This window comes from Argopecten irradians, chromosome 2 (genome assembly GCF_041381155.1).
Source record: "Argopecten irradians isolate NY chromosome 2, Ai_NY, whole genome shotgun sequence".
Lineage (NCBI taxonomy): Eukaryota > Metazoa > Mollusca > Bivalvia > Pectinida > Pectinidae > Argopecten > Argopecten irradians.
Window position 1 is genome coordinate 11,404,847 of NC_091135.1, and position 12,106 is coordinate 11,416,952.

The 12,106-nt window shown below is 38.1% G+C and overlaps 3 protein-coding genes across 4 annotated transcripts; all 3 read left to right on the forward strand.

The window, feature by feature from the left end:
• The first annotated feature begins 120 nt into the window (after positions 1-120).
• Positions 121-3,431, forward strand: LOC138314451 (UPF0538 protein C2orf76 homolog). Of its 2 annotated transcripts, XM_069254798.1 has the most exons (6): positions 121-327; positions 748-798; positions 1,350-1,387; positions 2,187-2,268; positions 2,570-2,655; positions 2,710-3,431. In XM_069254798.1, the coding sequence occupies exons 1-5, from the start codon at positions 189-191 to the stop codon at positions 2,644-2,646; spliced, it is 387 nt and encodes a 128-aa protein (XP_069110899.1). In that variant the 5' UTR covers positions 121-188; the 3' UTR covers positions 2,647-2,655; positions 2,710-3,431. The 2 variants fall into 2 exon arrangements, with proteins under 2 accessions (XP_069110899.1, XP_069110898.1); XM_069254797.1 differs by having other exon boundaries at positions 122-327; positions 2,570-3,431.
• A 145-nt stretch (positions 3,432-3,576) lies between these two features.
• Positions 3,577-5,983, forward strand: LOC138316438 (axoneme-associated protein mst101(2)-like). Its single transcript, XM_069258132.1, has 3 exons — positions 3,577-3,590; positions 4,038-5,252; positions 5,290-5,983. The coding sequence occupies exons 1-3, from the start codon at positions 3,577-3,579 to the stop codon at positions 5,981-5,983; spliced, it is 1,923 nt and encodes a 640-aa protein (XP_069114233.1).
• A 101-nt stretch (positions 5,984-6,084) lies between these two features.
• LOC138316439 (micronuclear linker histone polyprotein-like) lies at positions 6,085-7,317 on the forward strand. The gene has a single exon (XM_069258134.1). The coding sequence runs from the start codon at positions 6,085-6,087 to the stop codon at positions 7,315-7,317; it is 1,233 nt and encodes a 410-aa protein (XP_069114235.1).
• Positions 7,318-12,106: the final 4,789 nt, after the last annotated feature.

Below are 12,106 nucleotides of genomic sequence, written 5' to 3' on the forward strand. Positions count from 1 at the left end.
ATTATCATCTTTGGTGCTATTATAGGTGTTAAAAGTAACGCATTCTTAAGACATCCTAACCCTTTATCCTCAAATTGAATGAAATTCCGGAATTTTTTTAAGCTTTCCGCTGATCCCGAATCGAACAATTTTTCAACGAACAGAAAGTAGACTGCACACGTTGTCGTACAGGCTTCTGTCAGACGAAAATGGCATCCGATCTTCCTTGCGGTATATTGACAGTGCGCTTGATTAGATCGTTTGAATACAGAAACATAAAACCTCTTGTATTCCAGAATGTTGACTTCTCGCAAACGGTCGAAACATTTATGCAGACAGTCGATAATGGTAAATTAATTATCAGATTATCATTTGAAATACCCATGTTTAATTATTTTTCTCCCATTCTTTGTGGAAAAAAATAAAGTTGCTTTCCAATTTTTTAATCGTTCCGTTATCACAGTAATGTAATGTTATGCATCAAAAGTGACGTTGTCATCGAAAATTATATAAGGACTATATCAAAGCCATTAAAAATATGGTATTGTGAAGCATTATATATATATATGTGTGTGATCCAAACAGTTGTATTGTAATATATAATAGCAAAGGACAAAATGTAACTTTCCTTTATTATAAAGCCATTTGCACTAATTAGGACAAATCTTATGTTATAATAGCTGTTGAAACCAATGAATCGCATTTTACATAAGAGTTAAATTTATAGAATTTGATGGTTTTGGTGCCATTATATATATTTTTTTTCAGATTTAAAAACAAAACCAGGCATACCTCCTCCGTTTAGGACGTTTAAGTATGGTAAGCATTATCATTTGTTGGCTGTCTGTCATCCCTGTGGAATCTCTTGTTGACTAAAGCTAAGACAAACTTTGCACAATATCTTTTTATTAATTAGAAATAAAGTAATCAAGGATAAGCTATCACTGCCTGTCTATAAAGACAACCAGGGAAAAAGAGATAAGTAGTCTCTATAGTCAAGTGTTCTTTACACACAAGGGAAATTGTAAGCAGATGGTCTTTTCACAGAGGTGGTCGCTAAATATATATGTAACCCTGGTCAATACTAGCCGCAATATATCACTTGGCTAGAGAGAACTTCTCTTTAGCTCAATCGGTTGAGCGTCAGACTAGTAATCCAGAGGTCCCGAGTTCGATCCCTGGCAGAAGCAGGTATTAAATTTATTGTAACTCCTGCACCCGGCTAACAAACGCATTCTGGTTTCACTTTGTTGCCTTTCCTGTGTTAGTTAATGTGCATCAAATACCATAACAAAACTATTCTTACAAGATCAGAATGATAGGGACAATATACATGAATAAGCTGATGCCTCTCCAATTTCTGTTTTCAGACACCATGAAAATTTTGCATCAAGCCCATGGATCAAAGGTATGCACTTTTAAGAGAACATACAGTACCTATGCTGTTTATATACTAGTCAGTTTGTTTTCTTAATTAAAGAAACAAAATTAGATGATAAATAAAATGTTAATTTCCATAACATGGGTCACATTATGTTTCCTGCCGTCATCCCAAATACTGTTGACTATCACTGCGCCAGACGACAAAACAGCGAAATGACTGTCAGATGTTATCATATGTTATGGTGTTTTAACCTCAGGCCATTGGTATATATACTTCTGATGTTGTTAATATTTTTAAGAACCTTTATATTTTGTTCCAGAAATGTAGTGGGCCTTTAATGTTGAATGATGAATGGAATTTTAAAGAATTTCTTTTGTTTTCATTTTCCAAGCCATGATTTAGTTTAGTTTATTAGTTTAACGTCCTATTAACAGCCAAGGTCATTTAAGGACGTGCCAGGTTTGTTGGTGGAGGAAAGCCAGAGTTCCTGGAGAAAAACCACCGAGCAACAGTCAGTACCTGGCAACTGCCCCACATGGGATTCGAACCCGCATTCCAGAGGTGGAGGGCTTGTGGTAATATGTTGGGACATCTTAACCACTTGGCCACCGCGGCCCCTAAAACCCAAGCCATGAAATCATAGTATTCTTTCTATAGAACTTATATACAGTAAGTGTAATAACTTTGATTAATGTATTAATATTTTACAATAAAATATGAAATAAAAAGTAAAATCATCTGTATATTAATAACATGCAATTTTGTTACTATTGCGTTAAGAAAAAGGAGAATTCGATGATACCATATTTGGATATTTTTTCAGACAAGTGATCCTTGCATCAACACCGACCAAGATGAAAAGTTGATTTTATCTCCCAGTGACACATTACACGACAGTGGAATCAGTGAGTTTCATTAAGGAGACATATTTAGATTAGAAATGCTGAGTGAAGTTGCTCTTGTAGTAAAGATGTTGAAGTTTTTAGTGATTTAAAGATACTAAAACATCGTGTGGAAAGTATGATTTAATTCCTTTTGATTACCGTATTCGACTCAATAAGTGCCCATGCCCCTTTAAGTGCCCCTCCCCTTTTTGATTCCTCGAGTCAATTTCAGTTGCCTGTGCATAAGACCAAAACTATCAAATCTGTTGTTGATACAAAGGAAAGATGAAATGAATGAATAATTTTGTGATATTTTTTTCAGAACATGAGACAGAATTGTCATATTTCAAAAGGGAGGACTATGAAAAATACAAAGCAGACCCAAAATTGACGTGGTGACAGAAGACTAGGAGAATGTTTGTGTCACTGCTGGGAACCGTGTTGTTATGGTGACAGGAGACGAGGAGAATGTTTGTGTCACAGTGCTGGGAACCGTGTTGTCATGGTGACATTACAAGGTGTGTTCAAGAAATTGGTGCAGAAAATCTTACGTTACATGACGTTTTTCTTGAGCACAATTAATAACAGAGTTGTACTGGACATACCAAGAGGAGAGGTTACAAAAAGGAGTCAATCTCTGCAGAGTAATACACTCCAATATTTGAATGTTGTACCTTAATTCTGTATGGAATGTATGCTGTTTGCATGCATGTATATTACTGTTATCAAACTTATTTTAGATTAGGACATTACACTTTTTCCGTTAATTCTGTACTAGGAAATTTTTTGAAGAATTCGTCGGGCAGTTGCCAGGTACTCGCCCCTGATTGTTGTTTTTTCTCCATGTACTTCAAGATTTAGATCTATATCTCTAATGTGCTTAAGTTTTCGTACAACTCTAAAACCTGCATCTCGTGTGTCCTTGACCCAGATTGCTAATAGCATGCTGACCAGATTATAATTATGCTGCATTTTGTTAGCCATTATGATATACAATAATGTATGTCTAATTATCTATTGTTTTTATGCATAACACAGCTTTCTTGTTTATTGAATCAATCTTTTTCTTTGATATCAATCATACAAAAAAAACATTGTTAATGGAATAAAAATGTGAAAACTAGGTTGACAATGCATTGGGAAAAAATATTTTGTGTATATTGAATAAACCATTAGAATCACAACTTTGTTTTTATTTTTCTTGGACATAGCTGCTATCACAGGATCCGGCACAAAATATTTTAACCAATAGTATATTATAATATAAAAGTATGTATACTGTTGGGTAAAAAAGTGCCAGGTCCCTGTGGCTGCTATATATAATGAGATATGGCAAAGAAAAGGTGATTTTTGGCAGTCATTTTGAAAACCATTATCAAGGACGATGATGATATATCCTTGCCATTATGAAGGTCACCAGTGGTAGTGATATGGTTTTTTTATTTCTTCATAAAAGTTATGCTGTAAAGAAATGAAAAGTGTTGTACTTTCTTCAACCTTTGAACGATGTTGCCTGAAAATCGACCTTAGCCTGTTCTACCATCAACAGCTTGAGGAAATTTCATAAGAATGGTTTTACTGGAATGACAGGGGTCAGACTGAGTGACAGGACTGACTAACAGGAAAGACAGGGCTCAGACTAACAGGAAAGACAGGGCTCAGACTAACAGGAAAGACAGAGCTCAGACTAACAGGAAAGACAGGGCTCAGACTAACAGGAAAGACAGGGCTCAGACTAACTAGAACGACAGGGCTTAGACTAACGGGAAAGACAGAGCTCAGACTAACAGGAAAGACAGGGCTCAGACTAACAGGAAAGACAGGGCTCAGACTAACAGGAAAGACAGGGCTCAGACTAACAGGAAAGACAGGGCTCAGACTAACAGGAAAGACAGGGCTCAGACTAACAGGAAAGACAGGGCTCAGACTAACAGGAAAGACAGGGCTCAGACTAACGGGAAAGACAGGGCTCAGACTAATGGGAAAGACAGGGCTCAGACTAACAGGAACGACAGGGCCCAGACTAACAGGAAAGACAGGGCTCAGACTAACAGGAAAGACAGGGCTCAGACTAATGGGAAAGACAGGGCTCAGACTAACAGGAAAGACAGGGCTCAGACTAATGGGAAAGACAGGGCTCAGACTAACAGGAAAGACAGGGCTCAGACTAACAGGAAAGACAGGGCTCAGACTAACAGGAAAGACAGGGCTCAGACTAACAGGAAAGACAGGGCTCAGACTAACAGGAAAGACAGAGCTCAGACTAACAGGAAAGACAGGGCTCAGACTAACAGGAAAGACAGGGCTCAGACTAACAGGAAAGACAGGGCTCAGACTAACAGGAAAGACAGGGCTCAGACTAACAGGAAAGACAGGGCTCAGACTAACAGGAAAGACAGGGCTCAGACTAACAGGAAAGACAGGGCTCAGACTAACAGGAAAGACAGGGCTCAGACTAACAGGAAAGACAGGGCTCAGACTAACAGGAAAGACAGGGCTCAGACTAACAGGAAAGACAGAGCTCAGACTAACAGGAACGACAGGGCTCAGACTAACAGGAAAGACAGGGCTCAGACTAACAGGAAAGACAGGGCTCAGACTAACAGGAAAGACAGGGCTCAGACTAACAGGAAAGACAGGGCTCAGACTAACGGGAAAGACAGGGCTCAGACTAACAGGAAAGACAGGGCTCAGACTAACAGGAAAGACAGGGCTCAGACTAACAGGAAAGACAGAGCTCAGACTAACAGGAAAGACAGGGCTCAGACTAACAGGAAAGACAGGGCTCAGACTAACAGGAAAGACAGGGCTCAGACTAACAGGAAAGACAGGGCTCAGACTAACAGGAAAGACAGAGCTCAGACTAACAGGAAAGACAGGGCTCAGACTAACAGGAAAGACAGGGCTCAGACTAACAGGAAAGAACAGGCTCAGACTAACAGGAAAGACAGAGCTCAGACTAACAGGAAAGACAGAGCTCAGACTAACAGGAGAAGACAGGACAGGCTCAGACTAACGGAAAGACAGGGCTCAGACTAACAGGAAAGACAGGGCTCAGACTAACAGGAAAGACAGAGCTCAGACTAACAGGAAAGACAGGGCTCAGACTAACAGGAAAGACAGAGCTCAGACTAACAGGAAAGACAGAGCTCAGACTAACAGGAAAGACAGAGCTCAGACTAACAGGAAAGACAGGGCTCAGACTAACAGGAAAGACAGAGCTCAGACTAACAGGAAAGACAGGGCTCAGACTAACAGGAAAGACAGGGCTCAGACTAACAGGAAAGACAGGGCTCAGACTAACAGGAAAGACAGGGCTCAGACTAACAGGAAAGACAGGGCTCAGACTAACAGGAAAGACAGGGCTCAGACTAACAGGAAAGACAGGGCTCAGACTAACAGGAAAGACAGGGCTCAGACTAACAGGAAAGACAGGGCTCAGACTAACAGGAAAGACAGGGCTCAGACTAACAGGAATGACAGGGCTCAGACTAACAGGAAAGACAGGGCTCAGACTAACAGGAAAGACAGGGCTCAGACTAACAGGAAAGACAGGGCTCAGACTAACAGGAAAGACAGGGCTCAGACTAACAGGAAAGACAGGGCTCAGACTAACAGGAAAGACAGGGCTCAGACTAACAGGAAAGACAGGGCTCAGACTAACAGGAAAGACAGGGCTCAGACTAACAGAAACGACAGGGCTCAGACTAACAGGAAAAGACAGGGCTCAGACTAACAGGAAAGACAGAGCTCAGACTAACAGGAAAGACAGGGCTCAGACTAACAGGAAAGACAGGGCTCAGACTTACAGGAACGACAGGGCTCAGACTAACAGGAATGACAGGGCTCAGACTAACAGGAAAGACAGAGCTCAGACTAACAGGAAAGACAGGGCTCAGACTAACAGGAAAGACAGGGCTCAGACTAACAGGAAAGACAGGGCTCAGACTAACAGGAAAGACAGGGCTCAGACTAACAGGAAAGACAGGGCTCAGACTAAACAGGAAAGACAGGGCTCAGACTAACAGGAAAGACAGAGCTCAGACTAACAGGAAAGACAGGGCTCAGACTAACAGGAAAGACATGGCTCAGACTAACAGGAAAGACAGACCTCAGACTAACAGGAAAGACAGGGCTCAGACTAACAGGAAAGACAGGGCTCAGACTAACAGGAAAGACAGGGCTCAGACTAACAGGAAAGACAGGGCTCAGACTAACAGGAAAGACAGAGCTCAGACTAACAGGAAAGACAGAGCTCAGACTAACAGGAAAGACAGGGCTCAGACTAACAGGAAAGACAGGGCTCAGACTAACAGGAAAGACAGGGCTCAGACTAACAGGAACGACAGAGCTCAGACTAACAGGAAAGACAGACCTCAGACTAACAGGAAAGACAGGGCTCAGACTAACAGGAAAGTCAGGGCTCAGACTAACTGGAACGACAGGGCTCAGACTAACAGGAAAGACAGGGCTCAGACTAACAGGAAAGACAGACCTCAGACTAACAGGAAAGACAGGGCTCAGACTAACAGGAAAGACAGACCTCAGACTAACAGGAAAGACAGGCCCAGACTAACAGGAAAGACAGGGCTCAGACTAACAGGAAAGACAGGGCTCAGACTAACAGGAAAGACAGAGCTCAGACTAACAGGAAAGACAGAGCTTAAACTAACGGGAAAGACAGACATCAGACTAACAGGAAAGACATGGCTCAGACTAACAGGAAAGACAGACCTCAGACTAACAGGAAAAGACAGGGCTCAGACTAACAGGAAAGACAGGGCTCAGACTAACAGGAAAGACAGGGCTCAGACTAACAGGAAAGACAGGGCTCAGACTAACAGGAAAGACAGGGCTCAGACTAACAGGAAAGACAGACCTCAGACTAACAGGAAAGACAGGGCTCAGACTAACAGGAAAGACAGGGCTCAAACCAATGGGAATGATAGGGCTCAAACAAACAGGAATGTCAGGCCTTGGACTAACGGGAACGACAGGTTTCAGTTTAACTGGGATGGCAGGGCTCAAACAAACAGGAACGAACGGGCACATTATGCGTCAAAATGGTAACAAAATTAAGTTTATAGAGTCCTTTTAAAAACCTTGTCTGGTGAAAAGTCATTTTTTTCACATGACAAACTTTTTTTCTTTATAATACATAGATTTTAAATACGCGTTCGATATCATACCATAGTTGAAAACTGAAGAAATAATAATTGGTGATGTGCTTGATTTTGAGCGATTGTGAATCAAAGATAGTTATTGGATGCAAATAACGATTTTAACATAATTGTTTTGCAGATACACATGACAAACTAATGCAATATTTTCCAAAGTGGTTGTCTTATAAGTATGAATATTCACAAAATTTGACAAAACCAATATTTTCTTAAAGAAAATAATATTATCACAAAGTCAAGTAATTCCCTCTGCTCAGAATAGCCGTATATGTTATTTCCATCACCCTAAATTTTTAAGATGAAAATACCTCGTTTTTAACGATTTATGACAGACTCAACGCCTCACAGAAAAAAACCGTTCACTCGATTGTAGCTCTTCTACTTCTGGAAGTTCTCTCGTCTATAGACTGGTAGATCTCCTGGGAAGACTTCTCTATTTAGAAGAGCGCAAGTCGAGTTGAGCTCAGGACTTTACGTTACAGCGGGAGCAACTTAAGGACACGTGACCTATAGTCAGAACGTTACTTTACAAAGGGATCAAATTAAGGTTATAATGTATACTATTTTGGTCATCGGAAAATATGCTGAATAATGGTTCTGTTTTAAATATGTGGCATGAAAATAAGGAGGAAGCGCCGTCAAGAATATCGTTAATATACATATAGATAAATAGGTAGGGCCAAGGACTGACCCTTGAGGTACGCCAGACCAGCGCTTTAAATAATAAACATAATAGCGTTCTCTACGAAATAGAAATAGTATATAAGTTAGAGTGATATTACCAACTATTCTACGACTTCAGTAAACTACAAATGCATGCACATAGTCTATTGACGCAGTTGAAATATTGTTAAAGATTTTGAAAATATCTTGATAATGTTACCCAATCAACTTTTAATATCGCGAGAAGAGAATCCATTTTTCATTTTTTTTTTTTTATTTCAGATACGGAATGAATTGCAACACAGTAGAAGAGACAAATTCGAGTAAGATCGTGTATCATGTTGAGATTTATAGGAAATTAGTTATCAAAGATATATATTTTCATTGAGTTAAAAAAAATGGAGAGAGGGAGTGCATGTGGTGTGTATAATGTCAAGGATTTTTTGATAATTTAGCGCTGCAATAATAAATGACAATGATGCGATGTGAACGAAGATGAACATGAGTAAAAGTAAGGTGGTAAGTGTGAGATGGGGTGTGTGCACGAGTGTATGACGGAAATGATAGAACATTTTCTGTGACTCAAAAGCATGTTGTTGAACAAGGCAACAATGCTTATTATGCAATCAATAGTAAGTTGAAAAATCATCAATTCAACATAAGCACACAATGGTCTGTGTGACACATGTATATGTAAACAGTGTATTGACTTATAGTGCGGAAGTTTGGGGTTTTCATAAAGCCTTAGATAAAAACAAAGTTCATTTATTCTTTTGTAAAAATCACAAGGGGTAAAAAAGAGCACTTGAAATAATAAGTATATTGCGAACTTGGAAGATTTCATTTGTCAACATTAAGAAAATTACGTAATTAAGTACTGGCTTAATATTCGTAACTTAAATAACTGTGTTTAAAAACCTACTACGAAGACAGAATCCGACCTAATGGCAGTTGGATTTTAAACATATGGGGCGGGTTAAATAAATTAGGATTAACAGATCTCTGGAATGATACGACGGTAGATGATACGGCTTCTTATGAAATTATTGAGAAGAAATTTTACGGTATGTATAGACAAGAGCTAGTTCAAGTATACAAACAATTTCGAAGGGGTTTCTTTATAGACATCTTGTAGATAAATTCACACTTCAATTTTACTTAACGAAACCTATATATAATGCAGATAAGAAGAATATTGCACGTCTAAGGCTAAATTCACATAACTTAAATATTGGACAATGGAAATTTAGGAATCTTCAGAGAATTCAAAGGTTGTGTGAGGTCTGTAATGCTAATGATATTAAAGATGGGTGTCACTTTCTACTTATATGCAATTGTTACTCTGATTTTAAGAAAAAAAATATGTTAAATCATATTATTACAGACGGCCTAGTGTTTGTAAGGTGGAACTTTAACCCAGAATATAAGGGAATTAAAAGATTAGGAAAATGCATAGATTCGCCAAGGATTTATAAGTGAGATATTTACGTCCTTGGATTCGCCTTTAAATCTACGATATACTTTAATTTCGACTTTAAGTAAATTAATATTAACATTTGCATGGTTTTGAAACGTGCATTCTGAAATCATTGTCATTCATTGATATTTTATCTGATCGAATGGTATTTATACATGTCATGATTAATCGTACAATGTACCTGTGTTGTTATGCAAAATATAATTATATGTTTGTCCAGTACTGTCTGCATTGTTCTAAATGTTTAACAAGGAAATAAAATAACCTGAATCTGAATCCGAGTTACCTTATGTTACCTGAGGGTGTTAGTTACAGGTAAAATCAGAACATGGCCGGAGGGAGTTGGTCGTCAAAGCGAGGTGACACCTGATCTCGCGGCCTAAATACAATTTCGGTTAGCCACTTGTGCCATTTAGTCGCATATCAAATAACGTAACAGGAATCGTGGATTCAAGGACGATATGCGTGTGTAGTATATCCGAAATTAAAGCCATTTAGATAGGTAAATCATCATAAAATTCAGAACCTCGAACATGCACTTATCCATAGAAACTGGAAGATGCACTGGGACCCCTGAAGTAAAAAGAACTTGTAATCTATGTTATACCGATATTTGAAACGATGTTTCAATGCAGTGATGAAATGGTGATACGTTTACGAGAAATGGATACACCAAGTTACAGAATAGAAATCATAGTGTTATCAAAATGAAAGGCCTATTTACTGTATGTAACATGACTGTTTGGACAAATATATGTAAATAATAATAAAAAAAAAACCTGTTGATTGAGCATGCATGTACACCACTAATACCAGAAATATATATATATTATAAGTACATATTGTAGTGCATTGTCACGCTATGTGCCCTTTATGCTTGTATGTCTATATTATGTATAGAGACTATCTGTATGCTGTACACACCTAACCTTAGGTAACCTGGGGATGTTAGTTACAGGTAAGAACAGGGAGGGGTCGTCAAAGCGAGGTGACACCTCTAGCGGCCTAAATAACATTTACGTTAAGTGCCATTTAGTCGCCTATTAATTATAAATGACCTAACAGAGATCACGGGTTCAAGGACGATACATGCGTATGTAGTATGTCTCTTACAGAAATCATATTTTGTTTCCGAGAATAAATAAATACGTTGTACGATAAACAAATACAAAAGTGTTGTCATGCAAAAACGACGTCCCTGTTTTTCTTTTCGGGTATGTCTGGTCGCGCGTTTATTCTCGTGAATATGTAATGTACAATATACTTCAAAAACACATGTCTAAAGTACATGTTAATGTAATCGTTCAATGTATCCATGTTGTTAATCCATTCGAATTTGTTATATGAAAAATATCCTGATTCAAAGCAGAAACATAACATACATAAATATCTATTATATCAGAGACATAGATATATTAATTAACACTATCTACGTCGCTGATTATTATCAATTAAAGATAACAAAAAGAGAAGGACCAAGAATTGAGCCTTGAAGGACTCCAGCCATAATCCTACCAATTTCAGAAAATAAATTATTGATGAATGCTTTCGATTACTTTGATAATTTTCTAGATGGATGAAGATATAAAGTGAGTGATGATTGAATGAATTCAAATGATGAATGAGGTTTGGAGATGTGATAATGACTTAAGGATGTTTGGAATGATGATGATGGAGATAGGATTTTGTATGTATAGTTGATAATTTAGAGGTGAGGATGGTAACAGTGAAAATGATAATAAGGAAATTAATTATGGAAAGTGTATTGCATATGCAATATTGAATAAAAATATGTTAAAAAGATAAATTTCTAACCATAACAACAACTTTAACAAAAATATCATATCATTCTAATTTTACAAGTAGACCTTTGTGTCATATGAGTGTTAGACCCGGTCAAAAGCATTTGAGATGTCACAAAAAAACCCCAAAAAAAAACCCATACAAATATATGTATTTTTTTCTTCCAGGTTTTACATCGTCACCTGATGCTAATAACCTACACACAGAAAACTTATGAAATGGAAAAGTCTTAATTATCTATTATAATTCTTGTATGGTTTAAAAAAATAAGACGAACAATTATAACTGTCTTATACTTCGATTTATTTGTTCGCAATACAGGCGAATTGTATATTCGCCTGGCTGGTGCGCGGGTACTGAAATTCTAATTTAAACAGACAAAAAATCCAGAGATATAGAGAAAGAGAGTGTATATGACTTCAAATCCGTTTCAGAGCAAAATTGATGACAGATTTTTTTTTATTTGACAGAGGATTTTTTGATACATCTCACTGTTCCTTGTTTCGAGCCTTTTGTTTCTGTTCAAAGATTTCGTGCGGAAATACGAGGAACGTATGGAAACGTGGATTTGTATCGTACAGTAATGAGCATCAGTTAAACATTAATGGAACTCGAAATACTATTCCGCTTCATCAGTTTACCGTTACAACAAAGCATAAACTCTAATCTCATTTCTAGCACACCTGTCATTTATGAAATGCCACCTGGCGGCTTAACAATGTCGTCGATTATAGTC

Bases quoted from the DNA above. Each gene is read 5' to 3' on its own strand.
- LOC138314451 (XM_069254798.1), top strand. From the start codon at position 189: ATGGCATCCGATCTTCCTTGCGGTATATTGACAGTGCGCTTGATTAGA. The intron at 799-1,349 runs GTAAGCATTATC...TTCTGTTTTCAG, and splicing joins GTTTAGGACGTTTAAGTATG to ACACCATGAAAATTTTGCAT. The intron at 2,269-2,569 runs GTGAGTTTCATT...TATTTTTTTCAG, and splicing joins ATTACACGACAGTGGAATCA to AACATGAGACAGAATTGTCA.
- LOC138316438 (XM_069258132.1), top strand. The intron at 5,253-5,289 runs GCTCAGACTAAC...TCAGACTAACAG, and splicing joins AACAGGAGAAGACAGGACAG to GAAAGACAGGGCTCAGACTA.
- LOC138316439 (XM_069258134.1), top strand. From the start codon at position 6,085: ATGACAGGGCTCAGACTAACAGGAAAGACAGAGCTCAGACTAACAGGA.